The 18,739-nt window shown below is 51.4% G+C and overlaps 3 protein-coding genes and 1 long non-coding RNA gene across 4 annotated transcripts in view; 2 read left to right on the forward strand and 2 right to left on the reverse strand.

Moving 5' to 3' along the window:
* Positions 1–3,489: 3,489 nt before the first annotated feature.
* PLEKHJ1 (pleckstrin homology domain containing J1) lies at positions 3,490–9,442 on the reverse strand. The gene is made up of 6 exons (XM_035348129.1): positions 9,254–9,442; positions 8,208–8,275; positions 6,415–6,481; positions 4,580–4,670; positions 4,309–4,372; positions 3,490–3,629 (listed from the first exon to the last, which is right to left on the reverse strand). The coding sequence occupies exons 1-6, from the start codon at positions 9,345–9,347 to the stop codon at positions 3,564–3,566; spliced, it is 450 nt and encodes a 149-aa protein (XP_035204020.1). The 5' UTR covers positions 9,348–9,442; the 3' UTR covers positions 3,490–3,563.
* LOC118179080 lies at positions 7,119–8,201 on the reverse strand. The gene is made up of 2 exons (XR_004756362.1): positions 7,670–8,201; positions 7,119–7,628 (listed from the first exon to the last, which is right to left on the reverse strand). It is a non-coding gene; the product is annotated as an uncharacterized LOC118179080 (long non-coding RNA).
* Positions 9,418–14,753, forward strand: SF3A2 (splicing factor 3a subunit 2). Its single transcript, XM_035348121.1, has 9 exons — positions 9,418–9,522; positions 10,198–10,368; positions 10,864–10,935; positions 11,261–11,307; positions 11,756–11,865; positions 12,507–12,556; positions 12,894–13,034; positions 13,544–13,612; positions 14,271–14,753. The coding sequence occupies exons 2-9, from the start codon at positions 10,243–10,245 to the stop codon at positions 14,601–14,603; spliced, it is 948 nt and encodes a 315-aa protein (XP_035204012.1). The 5' UTR covers positions 9,418–9,522; positions 10,198–10,242; the 3' UTR covers positions 14,604–14,753.
* A 2,332-nt stretch (positions 14,754–17,085) lies between these two features.
* AMH (anti-Mullerian hormone) overlaps positions 17,086–18,739 on the forward strand; it is a 4,675-nt gene continuing 3,021 nt past the window's right edge. Inside the window, 3 exon segments of the mRNA XM_035348120.1 lie at positions 17,086–17,488; positions 17,490–17,766; positions 18,359–18,537. Coding sequence (XP_035204011.1) covers positions 17,156–17,488; positions 17,490–17,766; positions 18,359–18,537 — 789 coding nt within the window. The 5' untranslated portion in view covers positions 17,086–17,155.

Genomic DNA, 18,739 nt, shown 5'->3' on the forward strand with positions numbered 1-18,739 from the left:
CTGAGCAACACTCAGCTCTGTCAAAGCCGAGGACAGTTAAGCTCTCAGGATTTAACATACTAGTAACGTTCCTAGTAGCAAAACCATCCTAGTGAAATTCCCTTTTCATCCTTTCATCCAGTTATTTCACCAACGTAATGGAACTGAAATTAGGTTGGCAATGGATTTTAAACTTTGGAAGTGATGGCCATAAAACTGGCTGAGCTAATTTTCTGTAGGATTTTTAGCATGAGCTGAAGACCCTGATTCCCCTAACACAGTCTGTGCAATATGGACACTGTTTACATGGAATGGTCTAGATGAGTTTTTAGATGTCGAAAACAGGTTGCAGCAATGGTCTGAGCAAGCTCATCCTTTTTGTATGTTTGTCTCTGAAGCTACTGCAGCGGGGCTGCCTCTGTTAGCAGAAGGCACGTAAAAACCACATTGTGGAGACATGAGCAGCTAGCCTGGGAGCAGGCACCCTCACTGCCAACCAGCAGCACCGCACCGTTCCTTGGGATGGGTCTGCAGGCACGGTCATCCTGCTTCTCTTTCATCCAGGATTGTTGCTGCTGCCGCTGCATCCTCCAGCTCAGCAGTGATGGTGCTGGGGCTCTGAGCCCCTGCTCCTGGGGGAGAGCCCTGTGCCCGCGGGCAGGCTGCACAGAAAGCCCGGGAGCTCACCGTAAGTCACCTGCCTTAACATGGGCCACAGCTCTTACTGCCACAATTATTAAAACAAGTTTTTATTGGAAATGTTCATTGTACAACAGATAAACAGCTTCAGTACACTGCCAAGGAGCCTGTACCCAATGAACAGTGGAACGGGCCCCTGGAAAACAAAAAGCATAGTGAACAGATGATGAAAAATGAAGTTGTCTATAAATCAAAAGCAGCGGATGCAGATCTCTAAAGTATCTAGAAGTACCATCTTCCCTTACTCCTGACATCTAACCCAGTGTCCTAGCACTACTCTAACCGTTGATCTAGTAAATTAAGTTACGGGGCCTGTGCAGGCCCACGCAGCTCTTCACAGCATTTGTCTTATATTCACTTAGGAAATGTTGTTGCCTCTTAAATAAGTGTTGGGATTATCACTTGCGCACCCAACTGTTCCCCAGAACATCTAAATAAAATGCCCATTTTTATGTACAGTGAATATGGTGGGTGTCAGATCTACCTTCTGCAAGGTGCGTGGAAAAGAAACTAGTGATAAGTCTTGGAAGGCACGTGGTAGAGAAGTGTTAGCTACGGAGGGTGGCAGGCAGGAACAGTGTACCTCACCGTAGCACTGGAATTGTTTGCTACAAATGACTGAATGTTGGCAGAATTCCCAGCTTTTGTTTATACGAGCGTTGACTTTGCATATTGAAGCATTCACTAATGCTGAACCTGGCGGGGAAATACGCTCGGAAACCTCTCCTGCCTGCAGCCTGGGTCACTGCTGGTGACCTGAGGCTGAAGCTGGAGAGCTGTGGTACCTCCTCTGCTCTGCTCAGCTGGAGCTGCAGAGGGGACTCCAGGCTGCAGTGCAGCTCCGGTGCGCTTGCTGCAGCGCGTACATTGGCCTGTAGCAAGTGACCAGATGGATGAATCTCTGCTATCACGGTAAGGCTGCTGCGTACCCTACCAGTGTGCAGAGTAGGCTCATGAGGATGAAAATGCACTTCAAAGTCATCTGAGGACACTAATTCCCTAAAGCACAGGCTTGTTCCTGCTCTTAATCCCTCACTGCTGCTTACATGAGAGTTGCCATCTGTCTTCGAACCTGCCCTATTTTCTGCTTCCACCCTTCATGCCTTCAGCTTACTGAGCAGGACAGCTGCCCCCTGTGTATTTTTGGTAATTGCTGGAGCTAGCACCTGGAACCAATGCAGGGAAAGGGGATGTCTGGGAAGGGAAAAGAGAAACCTTGGGCTTGAGGTTAAAAATAAAGCATCAGTGGCATCTGCCACTCTCCTGGTACCCAGCAGCTTGAGGTAAAGAGGGAAGGCTAGGCCACTAAAGCTTTTAGTATTGGCTGTTTGTGCATTAATTCCCAGAGACCCAAAACTTCCTACCAAACCCCACTCAGAGCACAGGCTGCTGTGCTAACAGAAACCTCTTGCTGCGTTCACCTGCCCCAGGGGTGACTAAAGTTCCTTCTGTCATCAGCCATCTGAAAACACTTGCTAGGACTTTCCATGGGGCCTTTCCTTGCAGGACTGTCCAGTGGAGCTGCTGCAGGAGCCACCTCTTAGTGTGGCATGTGAAGAAAGAGGGGTCTCAAAGCTCTGGGCATATGTGGTGAGTGCCTTCCGTCCCCCACCTCTGACTGCGGTTTTCCTTTTTGCAGTCAGCGTGCTGGCTGCAAGTGCAGAGCCAAGAGGAGAGCCGTTCCTTACTGCTTATCCCTTCACTACAGGAGTCCCTGCAGCAGCAGCCCTTGCTCCCTGGCAGCTTGCTGTGACCCTGGCAGGTGCAGTTGTTCAGGTCTTTCCCTTTGGCAGCTCAAAAAAGGGTGAAAAGCTGCAGCAGAGGGTCAGGGAATGGAGTACTGATGCACAGCTGTCCTACGCTCCCTGGGCTTACCTTCTGCATACCCTGAAGCTCAAACATGCAGCCAAAGCGCACGTAGCAACTCCTGTCTTTACAAATCTCTCCAGCTGCCTTTCCTCTTTAGGAGGCTGAGAAATGGCACAGCTTAGCCCAGCCCACAGTACTGCAGAGGAAGGCAGCATCATAACAGGTATTTCTCAGCCCTGTTTTTGCTCCCTTGTGCTTTACAGCTTCATTCTCCACTTCATTTGTGAGAGCACTCTAGTTGTCTGTACTATGGGCTTCATCAATCCTCTAGGAATTAGTACCACCTGGCTGGAGAAAGGACAAAAAGAAAACAACCCCAAGAGTGCCTGCAGACACGGGGAGGGGGGCGGGGGGGGTGCGGATGCCCCTTTCCCATCAGCTGTAGCTGTGCCTGGGCTGCTCCCTTTGTAAATGGAAGGCTTCTACCTCCTTGCTGAACTGAAATGGCTTTGCAGTGAGCAGAAGGAGAGCAGGGTTAACCCTGCAAGCACAAAATGCAATCAGCTGGAGCATCCTGTTATGGTAAAGGGATGAACAACTGCTGGCTCCTTTGGAGACTGGGGGAAGAGCCTGAGCCAGAAAAGCTGAGAAGCTCCCTGCAGGAAAGGGACAGGGAGGAGGCTAGAGAGGGCTCAGAGCCTGCTCCAGAAGCTCCTGGTGAGACAGGTGTGAGCCCTTGCTGGAGGAGGGCAAGTACTCGAGCTCTCTGTTCAGTCCCTGCCCCCTCTGCTCCTGCTTAGAGCCAGCGTGGTTTTACTCCTACCACTGCAGCAGCAGCCAGCCCAAGGTCACAATCCACACTGAGCAGTTAGACTCTGCCTGCCTGCATGGCTGGGGCAGAGCAGGAGGTGGGATTGTGCAATGAATTAAAAAAAAAAAGATAAAAAAATATTTGGCTAATAAATTAAAAAGTCACTTGGTCACCACTGTGGGGAACAGTTACTGTTCCTCCTGCAGGAGCTCAGCTGTGACTCCAGCGAGGTGTGGCCAGAGCCAGTTCAGCTCAAGTGTGGGGCTTATTGCTTGCGCGTTGCCAGCTGGAAGCGGGCTTCCTCGGAGATCCCGTACTGCTCCAGGGGGTCCTGCAGCAAGAGCACAGGAAGGCAGCAGTCAGACACACACAAAGTGGGAGGCAAGTAGGACCCTCATTTTGCCAGCCCCCAGTCTGGCAGGCAGCAGGGCTGGGTGCCAATTCCAGGTATGTGCTGGATTTACCCCAGTCCCACCCCTGGCTGCTGTCTGTAAGCAGAAAGTCACAGTCCAGGGGGAGGATGCAGCGGATAACCAAGGTTCGTGGCTGTATTCAGTCTGCCCTGGCACGTGGGTGAGTCACAGCTACCTCTGTTACCTCCAGAAGGGATGCTCCAGGTATCCTGGCAGAGGTGTGAGCAGTGTCTCAACCCATGGACACTCTTGATTTTGCCAGGGCTGCTCCTCCAGAACTGGGGGAGTCAGAGTTAGCTGAGGCCCGGCCTGTCTGGCTGCAGACCCCAGGCTGCTCTGTGCTGCTTGTTACGCGCTGCGCTCAGAACAGCCTCACACGCACCCCAGCTGGACACAGGCTGCTTGGCAATGGAAGACTCTCAGGTGGCTGGGCCTGACTGCCTGCTGAGCCCGCAGCTTCAGGACCTGACTTAATATGGCTCTGTCATACACGCTGCAGCCACCAGCCTCATGTAGGACAGCTGGCACCAAGGCCAGGGATCACCAAACCCTGCTCCAGACCAAATGCGGAGGGTCACCCCCTGAAAAGGGACTCACCTTCCCTGTCATTTTCTGGATCTCATTCCGGTAGAAAATCAAGCTTCTCCTCATGAACTCATAGCTGTAAGAAACGAACATGCAACAGGTTGAGCAGAAAAGGATGTGGGGAAGTTTCGGGTGCTATTTAGAGCTGAAAGGAAGCTTTCCTGGGAGGAGAGAACTGCTTTCCGCCCTGGGTTCACCACAAACTAGTCCCAGAAAACAAACAGCACAGGGCTGCAGCGTACATACAGCACAGCGCAGACCTTGCTCTAGTGGCTCAGCCTACCTGGCTCGCTTGAGTGCCTCAATCCACTCCTGACACTGCTCTTCGCTGTCACATTCAAAGCAGTATTTCCTCTCTGGTTCCTCAATGAAACCTGCCATGGATAAGGAAAAGACATAAGGAAGGTCCTGGCAGAGCTGCCTGCACTCCACTGTCTCCCTCCCCAGCAACCACCAGACTGCCAGGCTGCAGTTTGTACCTTTGTTCAACAAAGATGATCTGTGAACAAGCTGGTAAGCCTCTGTTCCCTCTTACCTTACCCTGGGTGATTTGGGATCACATTCTTTCCCTCTTTGCTAAGAGCCCAGCCAAGCTTGCCTCTACACACTTGAAATCCAGCTTGGGAAGCAGTCTGCTGTTAGAAAGGCACTGGGAAGAGCACACAAGGTGCTAAAGCTACCCCTCAACTGCCCCAGTCCATCCACTGCTGGGCTCCTTATACCTCAACACCTTTCCCCATATGATGATGCTACGGCAGAATGGGAGTGATGGTGGCCCAGAGGTGCCTCGTACAACTCAGAAGCCCTTTGCATCGCTCTTGACTGACAGAGGTGCTTCCAAAAGCAACACCAGCTCTGGAGGCACTTCTCTGCTGCACTTCCCAGGTGGCCCAGAACAAATCACCTACAGCAAATGTCAGCTTAGAGCAGCCAAAGACTTCAGAGAGGAAAAAGCAACTTCTCAGAATGACAGCTCAGACTGGACAAATATGACCAGACTCAGGACTAAAACACCCTGAGTCCTTGCAAGCAGTCACTGGAGATTTAGTAATCAAAGTGGAAAATGGCCCGGAGGAAGTGATTTTGATATATGTAGAGGGCAGCCACCTGAGGAATCAAATCACACTCAGAGAAGGTACTGACCTGTCTTTGCTCAAGGCTTTTGGGAACTTGGTACTGTGCACAGCTGAAAGCAATTCCCTGTGCAACTCCAATTCTTCACCAAGACAGAATCAGGACATCTAATTAATTACATTGTCCCCAGAGCTCTGCTCTTTAGTACACAGTTCAGAGATCTGGGCTGCTGCTGAGAAATAACTGGGTCAGGCTGCATCAGACCCCTGAGGGCTGCCGTATGGGGACACAACCTGATACCAAGTGCCATCAGTTTCAACCCCTTCTCAGGAATCATCAGTCACCGGGGCTCCTGACAAACTTAAAGCCCCAGAAATTCAGTGGGACGCTCAGACTGCTTGGGCGCCAGAGCACCGTCCCTCCCAGCTGAAAGAGGAGGCGAGACTCCACACAGAAAAGCAGCTGTGCCTTACAGCCAGGCCAAAAGATATGGGGATGGCCTTGGAGAAACATCCTGTTATTTTTGCCACATACCTCTTTCACAGTGATTAGTTGTTGGATGAAAGGCTGCTTAGAAAGGACGACACACCGACAGCCAGCTGGAGCCGCAGCTATCGCCACAAGGACAAACAGCGTGGCGGGAGGACTGGTGCTAGATTAGCCTGACAGATGGTTTATCTGAGGCTCACTTTTTTGATAAAATGCAATAGCACAGAAGCAGCAATCTGTCAATACCGAGCCTTCCTGGAGAGGGATTTCCAAGAGCACTAAGCCGTGGTCAGTCTGTTTTTACCGCCTGTCTCCTCACATGCAGCTGCGCAAATCACACAGACGATTTCAGCCAGCACTGAAACGCCGCGGTCCTGGAGCACGGCAGCCCCACAGAAATAACTGGCAGCTGAGGAGGAGAGGGGCTGAGGAACACGAACCCTGGTGTGACCAGAGAAAGAGGCAAAAGCAGGAGCAAAGCAGCCAAGCATCTCCTTTTCCAAAGCATGGCTTGCCATAAGGGGGCCACGAAGGGAGCGCATGTGTAGAACTCACTGATGGAGAAGACGTTCTCCTCTTCTTTGGTGATCCTGCAGTGCTCCAGCAGCAGAGCTCCGATGGGCTGGAAAAGACCCAGAGAGGGGGTTCAACACATGCTGCCTGCCAGCGCCACGGTGTTCTGAATCCAGACTTCTCCCAGTGTTTTTTAAGTGAGCTTTGTAAGCCGATGGTACTTTTAAGGTAATTCAGGCTAACTGAATGAACGGTCAGTGGCCTTTGGGTGCCTGCTGACACGCTTCCCTGTACCAGTCTTCCCCATAGTGCTCTGTGCACATTAGGTAGAGGTTCAAGATTTCTACTTGCTAAGGTTCACTCTGGGCTTTGGTATCAATTTCTGTTTTTCATGTAGCATCCAAACACACTGATTAAGTTTACTTCCTTGCACAGTAAATCAGGCAAAGATGAAATATTTACGATGACATATTTACGATGACACACAGAAAGGCTAACGCTTCACTTTGTAGGGGCAGGCTCGAGGCTTTGCAAGAGGTTAAGAACAGAGTGTCGATGAACTAGGACAGCTCAGGGTAAACAGACAAATGGGAAGTATGGTTTGCTAGCTAGTGTGTACTGAGCAAGGACACGAGAACCAACGGGTGATACAAGCCATAAACAAAAGCAACCCACAAGTGAATTCTTTTGTCCAAACTAAACAAAATATGAGAGGCAAATCAGGCAGCAACCAAGATACTCAAAAATCTGTTTTAGTATGTATTTCTGGCACAATCACTTTATATTTGCACTCACCACAGACCCGCGGAACTGTTTTTGGTGTGTTTGGTAACATCTCCCTTGCACTAAAACACACGAGTGCTGACAAGCAACAACCCTCAGGACAGCAAGCAGCCGAGCGCTGTGGGGTGGCACCCTCGGGGTCTCGCACCACACGAACAGGGAGTCGCAGCTGAATCCCTGCGGGACAGCAACTGCTCAGCTTTTGACCCTACCCAGAGAACTGCGATTGCAGCTCCAGCGGAGTAACGAAGAGCGACTACAATTCAGCGGGAAAAGAGTGTTTCTTAGAAGAGGAGCTTTTCAGGGTGAAATATTCATTGTGGCCTAAGGCTAAAAATGCCACTAAAAGCTTTCCACTTCCTTGCGTCAGCAGGCACACGGCACCTCTCTTCACACCCATTCTAATGATTACTTTCAGACTGATTTTCCAATGAGAGAACCTTTAGCAACACTTACTGAGGGATTCATTAAAACTGTCTTCATCAGTCTTCATGGTTTATCTGAGACTCAAAACATGTCTTCATTCAGCAGTGGCAACGCCAGAAACAGAACCTAAGCCCATTCCTCATTCTCTTTGTCTTGACCTAACCCAGGCCTCTGCATGTCAGGAATAACACCACCACCAGACTACAGCCACAATTTCCCATTCAGAGCGAGCATCGCTTGCAAGAAAAATTCCTGGCGTAGCAAATAAATAACGCTAGTTCTTCTCCCAGGAGAGCAATATAAGCGTCCCCTCAGTTTCACGTGATAAAGCACAGGCCTACAAATAAACATGAGAGTCCATCTTTGGCAGTCGAGGGGCAATGGTTACGTTTGAAAGACTCGTTCCAAGCTCCCACGTGAGCCATCTGGGTGTGGTGTCGTTGGCAGCACTCCTTCTCACCCCTAAGAGCTTTCACTGTGTCGCTGGGATAGGAAGCAAGGGTGCCACGTCCTGGTTTTGGCAGCCTGCTGTCGTACCGTTTCACAAAGCACATGCCATCAGCTCACAGAAAAAGCACGTGTGTGTGTGTGTGTGTGTGTGTGTGTGAAGAAAAGGGGCTCCGTACCTCTGCTTCATCTGTCCGGAAGTAGAAGAGAAAGTTGACAACGAGCTTCAGGAGGCGTTTCTTTAACACTGCAATGGGAAAAAAAGAGCGTTGAGGTGGCAAGCCCGCAGCACGGGGCAGAGGGAAGTACCTGTGACCTCTGCAAGGTGCCGGTTCCCCACACTGAAGGGGAAGCTCCCTTGGGGTTTGGACTCCTGCTGTGTTTTACCAGGCACGCTTGGGGTGCCAGAAGAAGGGGGGCATTCACCTCCCTGCTGCCCTCACACCTGACCCCCGCCCCAAACCCTCCCTCTGCTCCTGCCTGCAACCAGCGTCCTTCTCCTGTCCCTGTCCCCAGCTTCACCGCAGCCCCAGCACCTCCCCTCCTGCTTCCCACTCCTCCCAGTCTGCTCCCAGCCCTGCCTCCCAGTCCCCCCAGTCCTGCCCACCCAACGCACACAGTCCTGCCTGCTCCATGTCCCCAGTCCTGCCCTAATCCTACCCCAGCTCCCACATCCTGCTCCTGCCGTACCACCAGTCCTGCTGCCAGCGCTCCCAGTTCTGCCAGTCCAGGTCTCCCAGTGCCCCACTTGCCATCCCCAGTACCACCCAGTCCTGCCCGAGACCCACCTCAGGACCCCACTTCAGCCTCTCCAGCCCTACCTATGCAGTCCGAGCTTCCCCACTCTGTTCCCCCCAACTCCTAACCCAGGATCCCTGTCCAGCACCCCCAGCCCTATCCCAATGCTCCCAGTGCCGCCCCCCACTCTCACCCCAGCCCCAGCCCCACCCCAGCACCTCCAGTACCACCCCTAGCCCCATCCCAGCACCCCCAATCCCATCCCAGCCCTACTGATGCCCCCCCAGCCCCATCCCAGCACCCCTGGAACACCCTCAGCCCCATCCCAGCACCTCCAGTGCCACCCCCAGTCGCACTCCAGACCCTGCCACTCCACCCCCCAGAACCCCCCAGCCCCATCCCAGTGCCCCCAGCATCCCCCACCCTCCCCCACTTCCCCCTCCCAGCCCCGCCTCAGCTCCCCCCCAGCCGCGCCGCAGCCCCTCACCGCTGCCCTTCTTGGGCACCCGCATCAGGACCTCGGCCGCCTTCTCGGCGGGCTGCCGGGCCAGGCTCAGCAGCTCCCGCTCGTTGTAGCGCATGGCGAGGGCCCGCGGCCCCCGACCCCCGGCCGCGCCCGGCCCCGCACCCGGCCCCAGCCCCGGACCCGGAAGCGCCGCGCCGGAAGCCGGAACTCGCGTGACGGAGGGAGGGAGGCGGGGGAGGGGGCAGCGCGCGTGCGCGGCGCGGGAGTGGGGAGAGGGGCTGCGCGCGCCGGTACGGGGGGGGGCGGGGGGTAAGGGGGGGCTGTGGGGGGGGGGGGCTCTGAGCCTCGCTGAGAGGATGGGAGGGGCTTGTGGGCTTCGCTGGGGAGTGTCTGGGGGGGTTGTGAGCGCGGGTGAGGAAAGAGGGGCTGTTTGGGGGGGCTCAGAGACCTATTGGGGGGTGTCTGCGGGGGCTGTGGGCATGGCTGGGGAAATTGGGGGTGTTTGGCGGACGTCGCTGAGGGGATGGGGGATGGCGGGGGGGCTGTGAGCGTTGCTGAGGGGCTGGGGGAGCTTTGGCACTGGGGGGGCTCTGAGCCTCACGTGGGGGGGTGACCCTGGGTGAGGAAATGGGGGGTGCTGGGGGGGGTGAACCTCTGAGGGGGGGCACTGAGCCTCTGCGGGCCCAGTGGAGCGTTTTGGGGAAGGAATTCATCGATCCCACGGCTGAGGAGACTTTGGGGGAGGTCTCTGGGGGCTTGTCCAGATTTTGGCTGGTTTTGCAGCTGCTCAGCTCAGTGGGTTGGCGGCACAAGGCCTGCGCAGCCTGAGGCTGTGTCACCCGGCCTGGTGGCTGCAGGAGCGTTGATTGTACATGTCCTGGGGCCTCGCTGATGGGTCATGGGATGGAGCCCAGCTTAGGGGAAGTGTGAATTGTCACTCACTTGACTTTCTTTCATTTTTCCAGACCCTTTCTTTCTCCTGAAGTAGCTGAAGCACAGAAATTCCCATCATGGATTTCCAGCACCGTCCTGGAGGTAAAACTGGAAGCGGAGGTGTCGCCTCTGCCTCAGAAAGCAACCGAGACCGCAGGGAGAGGCTTCGGCAGCTGGCTTTGGAAACCATTGACATCAACAAGGTGAGCCACGGCCTCTGCGTGCTTGGGAAAGGGAGGACATGCTGCGCCAGCCCCGCAAGCTGCCCGTGGATCAGTTCAGGGCTTCGCCTCGGTGAAGTGGCTTGGAGGGCAAGAGGTTCGGTGGGGAGCTGTGGATTGGAGCAAATACTTCTGTTTCTGATAACGTGGGATTTAAACAAGAAACATTTGTGGAAGGGCTAACCAGAGAGAAGGCAGCACTCACGTATTCAGGCAGCTGTTGTCACGTTATTTCAGTCTGCTCAGGACAGGTTTGTATTTTGTTGTTTCTTGACTGCAGTTGGGTGTGCTGTCACCAATGAACAAAACTGCTATTGTGTCTCTCTGTTTTCATAGTCCTAAAGTAGTGGTGTGCTAATAATGTAAACCCGTGAACTCAGTTCTTCCAGTGCAGCAGAAGTTCTGTTTTACATATTCTATTATTCTGTTGTTCTGGCATGTATCTTGCTTGTAACTTTTTAATAATTCTCTTCCTAGGACCCCTATTTTATGAAAAATCACTTGGGTTCTTATGAATGCAAGCTTTGTCTGACTCTACACAACAATGAGGTGGGTTGAACAGCTGCCTGTCTTGATCTCCACAGCAACAGATATTTTAGAATAATACTGGCTTCAAGTGCTAGAACCTGGGATGTGCTTGATGACTGATTGCTGAAGAGTTGACGGATGGGTAGTGGCTTGTGTGTGTTCAGCATGACAGTTCCTGACAGTTCAGCAGTTGTGAGCAATCTGCAATTTTTGAATAAGATTCCTCTATGCTAAGGATTAAAAGATCGTTGTCAATGTGAAATGTAGCTTCTCATCCATATCAAGTATCTTTCGGTTCAGGAGCAGTCCTGTCTTCATTTAACTTTCTTCTGTCTTTTTTTTTTAGGGAAGCTACTTAGCACATACCCAGGGGAAGAAGCATCAGACCAATCTGTAAGTTAATCCCCGTTTGTTCTCCATTACCTAGGCACATTGAAATCATGATTGTGAACACCTATCAATCTTGAACTCAGTAGCACGTTGGGCTTGAATATTCTTTGACTGTTTGTTTCCCAGTGAAGAGGTCTGGCTTAGATGACTAGTTTGTGGAGTTCTTTCCCTTATTTACTTCAAGAAGTTGTCTCAACTCCATCTGGAGATGAGCACAAAGGTCATCCTAGGGATGGATAAGGTAATTGAGATGAGAGCTTTCTGTCAGGGGAAGGCATAGATAAAACTGACCTGCAGTGGTGCGCATGGAAGAAGAACAGCAGTTTCACCAGTATGCTTTTTGTAAAGTACTAAAATATTCCATGGCATGGGATTCACACTGCTTTCTAGCCTATCCTTCAGAAACAAGTGCTACTAACCTTTTAATTTTGCAAATTTCAAATGAATCCAGGGCCCGTCGAGCTGCCAAGGAAGCTAAGGAAGCTCCTGCCCAGCCTGCACCAGAAAAAGTCAAAGTGGAAGTGAAAAAATTTGTGAAAATTGGACGACCAGGTTATAAAGGTACATCAGTGATGCCTGTCACAGCAGATACCTAACGCCTGCTGGACTTACTTGAAGTGCAGTGCTATGGATATGAATTATTAACTAGTCTTTTTAGTAGATCTGTCCATAAATAAGATATGGGCTTATCTCATGATGTCCTTTATTGCTTAAATTACCCATGGAACATCTCTTTATTGCTGACAGTCGAGTGAGAGCCATTTTAATAATAGATTGGTATGTCTCAGTCTTCAGCTGTTATAATCCTTGTGCAGGAAATGAAGGCACTGTCTCTGTTCTCCATTTGTTGTGCTGTACCATCTTTCACTAATGCTCACAAGTCACTCATTGGATGTATAGCTCAGGTCTTTTTTCTGAACTCCCCAGTGTTTTGTTTTGGCCTTCAGTGTGAAACTCGGCTGCTTTATCTCCCAGCTTTTTCTGCAGTGCACAGTGTGTCGGTGTCTTCGCCCCAAAGCAACTGAATTTCAGTAGAGACCCACAGTAACTTTGGTTAAAGACATTGTGGCGTTTTATTTGATAAATGGGAAACAAAATCTCATAATATTTGTTGTTTGGAGCTTTGTGTCTTTCCTAGGGCAGAAGTAATATTGTTCTGACCCTTTTCTGTTACATGCTGAGCTTTCTTATTTTCTTTTCAGTCACCAAACAGAGAGATCCAGAAACAGGCCAGCAAAGCCTGCTCTTCCAGGTAAGGTCACTGCTAAATTCTTCATCTCTGGGTTACCCAAGTAAAACACTGGTAAATGAGCAGTTCTTCTCAGGAAATAAAAAAATAAAATAAAAAGCCTTTGCCTTGCTAGTCTTCTGCTGATGATTGTGTCAAGTAAATGGAAGAATCCATGATCATAGTTGTCAAGTTGTTTCTTTTGGTAGTGCTAAGTTGGGTGAGTGTTTTTTTGTTTGTATGATTTTGTTTATTTGTTTTGGAGCTTCTCTCTAGACTTCTATAGTTGAGGATTTTGTTCTGTATGACGGGGTAGTGAAAAGGGAATGTTCTCCTAAATGCTGCAATAACATCCCAACAGATTGATTATCCAGAGATTGCAGAAAGCATCATGCCTCGCCATCGGTTCATGTCCGCATATGAACAAAGGATTGAGCCTCCTGATAGACGCTGGCAGTACCTTCTGATGGCAGCGGAGCCCTATGAAACCATAGCTTTCAAGGTAAGATTTGGGATTGACTGATTATAGAGAGTTCCCTTCCCACATTTTCCAAGACATTAATTCCCAGTGATTGTCGTTATAGACTTATACTGTTCTGGCCTTTGTGGAGGTTAATGGAGTGGAAAGGAGGGTCAAGAAGGCGTGGCTGGAAGTTGTTAAACTCTGCTGAGAATTAGTGGAGGACTCTGGCATGAAAACTCGGTTCTGTGTTGAGCTCTGGGGAGCCGTTGAATTCTTGGTGTCTGGCACAGAAAGGAGCCTTCTGGGCTTCGCTTCTCATCCTTTGTGCAGATGTTAAGGGAGGGTTTTTTGCCAGCATATTTGTCCTTGACCGATAGGGAAGTAACTTAATTCTTTCCTGCCCCCATCTCTATCTAATAACATCCGAGACGAGCACATCTCACAAGGCCTGGAATAACTGTGCTTATCTTGCAGGCTCTAAAGCTAAAAAGGGCCACTGAGCTAATCTGGAGGTGCTAATAATAGCTCCTTATTCTTTTTTGTTGCAGGTGCCAAGCAGAGAAATCGACAAAGCAGAAGGAAAGTTTTGGACGCACTGGAACAGGGAAACCAAACAGGTAGCTGGAGCATTGCAGCATCTTTCTTGAGGGTTGAAGAAGGAGCAGGAGGGCTGAGCAGCCTGTGGGGACAGGCAGTGCAGGGAGAGCACGCATCAGTTACGTCCATTTTGGCTTTGATGCTAAAATCTTCACTCCTTCAGTGCAACTGTGTAGTGCCTCCTCCTGACAGAAAGGTCTTACTGTGTTCTTTGTGAAAGTTTAATCAGTGAGGCAGAATCTTCTCCATGAAACTTGCTGTCAGCAGCAGCAGAACAGTGCATAAATACACACACTGCGTCCTCCATGTGGGCTGCTCAGCGCAGGCTTCCCGTGCAGTTGTCTGTGATGAGCTGGTGGTATGGATGTGCTCACTAGCTATTGTGTGGGAGGACAGGGGACGAATGCACGCTGGGGGATCCTGACCCCATCACATAAAGCTGAGCACTTGGAACAAGTTTTGTAGGAGTTCAAGTACTGGGCATGTTTGGTGCAAGTCCATGAACATTGAGTAGAAAGCCAGCCATGATAAGTGACGGTTACAGTTCAGGAGAGAACTGCGCTTTGCTCCTGGAGGCCGTGAGCCTGGACAGAGCAGCACAGCTCTGTGTGATGGCACAGCATTGTCTTGAGGATTAATTGTTCCCTTATTTTTGCTTTTTTCCCTTTCCCTCCCCAGTTCTTCCTTCAATTCCACTTCAAAATGGAGAAGCCCCCAGCTCCTCCGAACCTCCCTCCAGGCCCTCCGACTGTGAAGCGGCCTCCTCCGCCTCCGCTGATGAACGGCTTGCCCCCACGGCCACCTCTGCCGGACTCCATGCCGCCTCCTCCTCCAGGAGGCATGACTCTGCCTCCTATGCCTCCCTCTGGACCGGTGCCACCGCCTCCAGTGCCGCCTCAGTTGCCACCAGCACCCGGTGTACCTCCCCCTGCTCCTCTGCCCCCCATGATGAGACCTCCTCTCCCCACAGAGGGGCCAGGCACTATCCCGCCTCCACCTCCCTCCAACTGAAGCCCCTCTGGGACTTGGTCCCACTGGACTCCTCTGCCTCATACCTTTTTATATGCAGGTTACAATGGATTCAGATAAACTTTTGTTTTGTATGCCTGTGATTTTGAGTAAATCCTGTAGGTTCATTAAAAGATTTTCAATTTTCCTTTCTCTATGTCTTCCCGTGTATTGGTTAAAAATGTTGTGTGTTCAGTTTCTTTGGCCCTTAAATGTATAAAATGTTCCCAGTCTGGTTATATTTTGGAAGTTATCCAAAGGGGAGACAAAGGGCTGGAAATCTCTAGGCACCTTGTCTTCAGTCAGCTACTTCTGACTGAAGTAGTTGCATCGACCTCAGCTCAGCTGTGCTTGCTTGACACATTTCCCCACCACAGACTGCTTGATGTGTATCTCATAAATTACCGCCAGTTAATCAGTTGCTATTCAACTGAAGTCCTTTATGAAGCAGTTCAGTTGGTGATTGGGAGACTTGTCATAGGCACTTAAAGGCTTTTATTACTGCGTTGCCAGTAATCCTGTTGGTGAGCAGAATGGAGGGCCAGAAGAATTTTCTACGCGCAGTTTTCTGTCTCCCTGCCGAGTTGCAGTTACAAGCAGAAGAGCATTACTCACGCCGAGTCCAGAAACCTCATTTCTCCTCCTAGCACTGGAGCACTGCACAGTAGCTCAGGTGTTGCCAGCTAGAAGCATAGAAGTATTTCTCCTAAGGAAATCAGTTCGGACTGCTTGTCAGAAGTCCTTGAGAAGCCCTAGACAAGGTTCCATTGATGATTTTAAAGAAGACAATCATCCTTCCCTGAAGCGCAGCTGTCTAGCTCTTGCTTGTTAGGCTGTTTATGCCAAACGGGGCTTCACAAACAAAGCATTGATGCTCTTGCGTTTGACAGTGGTAAAGGATTTCTGGGAATGTTTAGTCAGAAGAAATTACCAAAACTGCAGTTATATTAAGTCCAGGTTCGTTATTGTAATTCACTAAATGCTGTCTGTATAATTGTGAAGCACCTGCTGTCATTAAAGAGTTCTTACTGTGCCTGTCCTCCTACTAGCAGATTAGTTTTGGCAAGCTTTTAGTTCCTCTGCAGTTTTATTTATACTACGTGTTTCCTTCAAACAATCATTTGGTTCAGATTAAAAAACAGAAAATGCTCTAAGCTTTCTCCTCTCTGTCCTTTGCAGGATTCCCTTCCCCTGACGTGTGTTCCAGTGAGTGGGTGATAGCAGGGCCTCGGTGGGTGCAGGGAAGGAGCACCACGCTCGGGTTAGCTCTGTTGGCGCCTGTCTCTTTCCACGGGCTGCCTGGGGAGGCTGAGCTTGTGTTCTGCTCCGGCTGCGTGCCCGATAGGTGGAAGGAGGCCGAATCTTCACCTCTTCTGCTGGCCGGACGCAGATTTTACCGTGTGCCCTGCAGACATGAGAGCCAGGCAGAGCACATCCAGCTCCCACCTGCTTTATTGCAGCGCTGGGAGCACTTTTTCTCAATCTGAGCTGGCCCAGTGCCCAGGATGACTTGTGTGAGCCTTCTCTCTGCCAGGTTCCTGTCCTTTGTCTCTGCTCCCATAGAAGAAAGGTCTGTGCTCGCGAGGCCTTTGGTCTGTTGCCCTTTGTCTGTGCCTGGCTCGGGCATGCAGTCGGTCAGGGTCAGCCCACTCATGGTGTGCTGGAGCTATATCCCAAGCTCTAAAGTGTAGAAGTCCTGGGAGCCCAGAGAAAGGTCTGACTGTGTGTTGGGAATGTTTTGCAGGTACGTTGAGACCAAGCAGATAACCTCTGGCAGGATGGAGGTTTATTTGGAGTGCGTTAGGTAGCTGGTATTAGTAATTCCAAGTGAGCAATGGTATCGAACAGAAGTCTTTATAACACAGGCATTGTGAGACTTTCCAAGACCTGATCTATTAAAGCCTGAAGTATTAAAATTAATCGGGCTGCTGCTACACCCTGTGAGATCTTCCCTCACATGTCCTGGGAGCTTTGAGATGCAGCTCAGAGCTCAGATGTATTAAGAGCCTCTGCAAGGCGGCCTCTACACCACAGTGCACAAGGTACCAGCTGAGGGGGAGGCTTTCCAGCAAAGAGGGAGCTTTCTATACATTTACTTAGTTTCTGCCCATTATCTGTCTTTATCCCCCTCCTCCAAGTCTAGCCAGTTCTTGCCTCCTGGTGTTTCGCTGCCAACGGGAATAGTATGTGCCAGTCCCCATGCAGATTCAAGTCCAGACTTCCACCCTCCTTTAAAAAACATCTGAAGTCAAGGACATGCATCCCTACAAGTAGGAGAAACAGCTTGCTTTTTTTTTTTTTTTTTTTTTTTTTTTTTTCAATTTCAATACTGGATGCAAACCCAAAAATAGAACAGAAAAGTTTCTTTGAAACATCCCTCCCTCCTTTCCAGCATGACAACATTTGAGTTTCTCAAGGGAGGTGTGTTGTGCATTGTCAACTCAAGGCCACCGGTTTTTAAAAGGGAGATGCCGTCCTCCCCTTCCGCACAAATGTTTTGGGAGATGCGTTTGAGCGGCTCAAACAACTGCGATTGGCATAGCTGAAGCGGGAACATGAAGCCTGCTCTTGGGGTACTTTTACCGTGCCTGGTGCTGTTGCTCCCCTCCGCAGCACTGCCGAGAAAAGGGAGCCCAGGGGAAAGGGTCTCCCCTGCTGACACGCTGGAGCTGAGCCTCTCGGAGGAGCTGGGACTTGAAGCAGAGGAGAGAAAAAGAGAAAATGCAAGCACGCAGGCCAGAGTGGGACCCAGCTCATTGGCGAGATCGAAGAGGACCGCTGCTACCCGCCTCTTCTCCAAGACAGAGCCAGGAGCAGGGTGCCTGCAGACGATGCCTGTGGATGGGGGCATTGGCTGGGCTGGCTCCAGCCTCCACCCCTGGCCTCTGGGGGGGGCTGGAGGGCCCGGTGTGCAGGATGAAGATGGACCAGGACCAGGACAGGGGCCCGCCGAGCCACCTGGAAGTTGTGGGTGTTCTCACCCACTACGAAAGTGGCTTCATCAAGCTGCTGAGGCAGCGTGCTGGCTGGGACCGGAGCGGCCTCGCAACCTTCGGGCTGTGCCCGGCGGGGGACGCGGGCGCTGCGCTCCGGCCCCTCCAGCACATCCAGGAGCACCTGGCGGAGCCGGGGCAGGACCGGTTCCTCGTCCTGCGCCTGGAGGAAGGTAGGTGCCAAACCCGGGCTGGGACAGTGCTCAGGTAGGCAAATACTACTTCTGGGCCTAAGTCGGGGATGCCGATGAAAAATTAAATTTGCAAGATTGGATATGCCTTAAAATTAGTTAAGCAGTAAAATAGGATGTCTTTCTGCATTCTATTTAAGAAGCTGTATCTTTCATAGAGATGACAGCTTGTATGCAATGGTGAGTCCTCACCTGTGACAAATGCCCCAGTGCCACAGCATTGGTGGCTTCTGTACCATTTGTGGTCATTTTGGTTATAGCAGTGTTCCTCTCTTTCTGTCTTGATCACTGGGATTCAGACCAATACCAACTCTGTCTGACGGGGAAAAGAGAAGAGACAGACAAATAGACCTGAGTGGTCCTCAGAGGGTCCACAGCAAAGGGGCCTTGCTGCTCTCAGTCATCTAAAGCACAAGCGATTCGCAGCATCCTTCCACCCACTCTGTTCCTGTTCCTGGTGCTCTGAGCACCCTGCAGGAGCAGTGCCCAGCCCCTAAGCCCCTTCCTCGCCCACTCCCCGCCGAGTGCACCGCGTGCCCACCAGGTGTTTCACCCTTTTTGTTTTCCTTTGCAGTGAAGTGGGAAGCCCAGGCCAGGCTGTGGTTTAAGCTGGTTTTCCAGGAGGAGGTGGGGCGGTCGCTGGGTGAGCTGCGGTTCGCCCTGCTGCTCTTCTACCCGGGCAGCCGAGAGGGGAGAGGCACCGGGAACTACGAGGAGCTGCTGGCTGAGGGCACAGGGCTGGCGCAGGAGCAGGTGGGTGGCCGTGCTGAGCCCTGCAGGAAGGGTGGGAGACGGGGTGTCTTGGCTCTGCTGGCCCAGCACCTTCCCCATCCCTTCCCCGCACTTTCCCCATCCCCTCCCAGCGCTTTCCCCATTCCTTCCCAGCACATTTTCCATCCCATCTCACATCACCATCTGCCTCCCTTCCCCTCCCCTCCCCTCCCCTCCCCTCCCC

Source organism: Oxyura jamaicensis, chromosome 28 (genome assembly GCF_011077185.1).
Source record: "Oxyura jamaicensis isolate SHBP4307 breed ruddy duck chromosome 28, BPBGC_Ojam_1.0, whole genome shotgun sequence".
Classification (NCBI taxonomy): Eukaryota; Metazoa; Chordata; class Aves; order Anseriformes; family Anatidae; genus Oxyura; species Oxyura jamaicensis.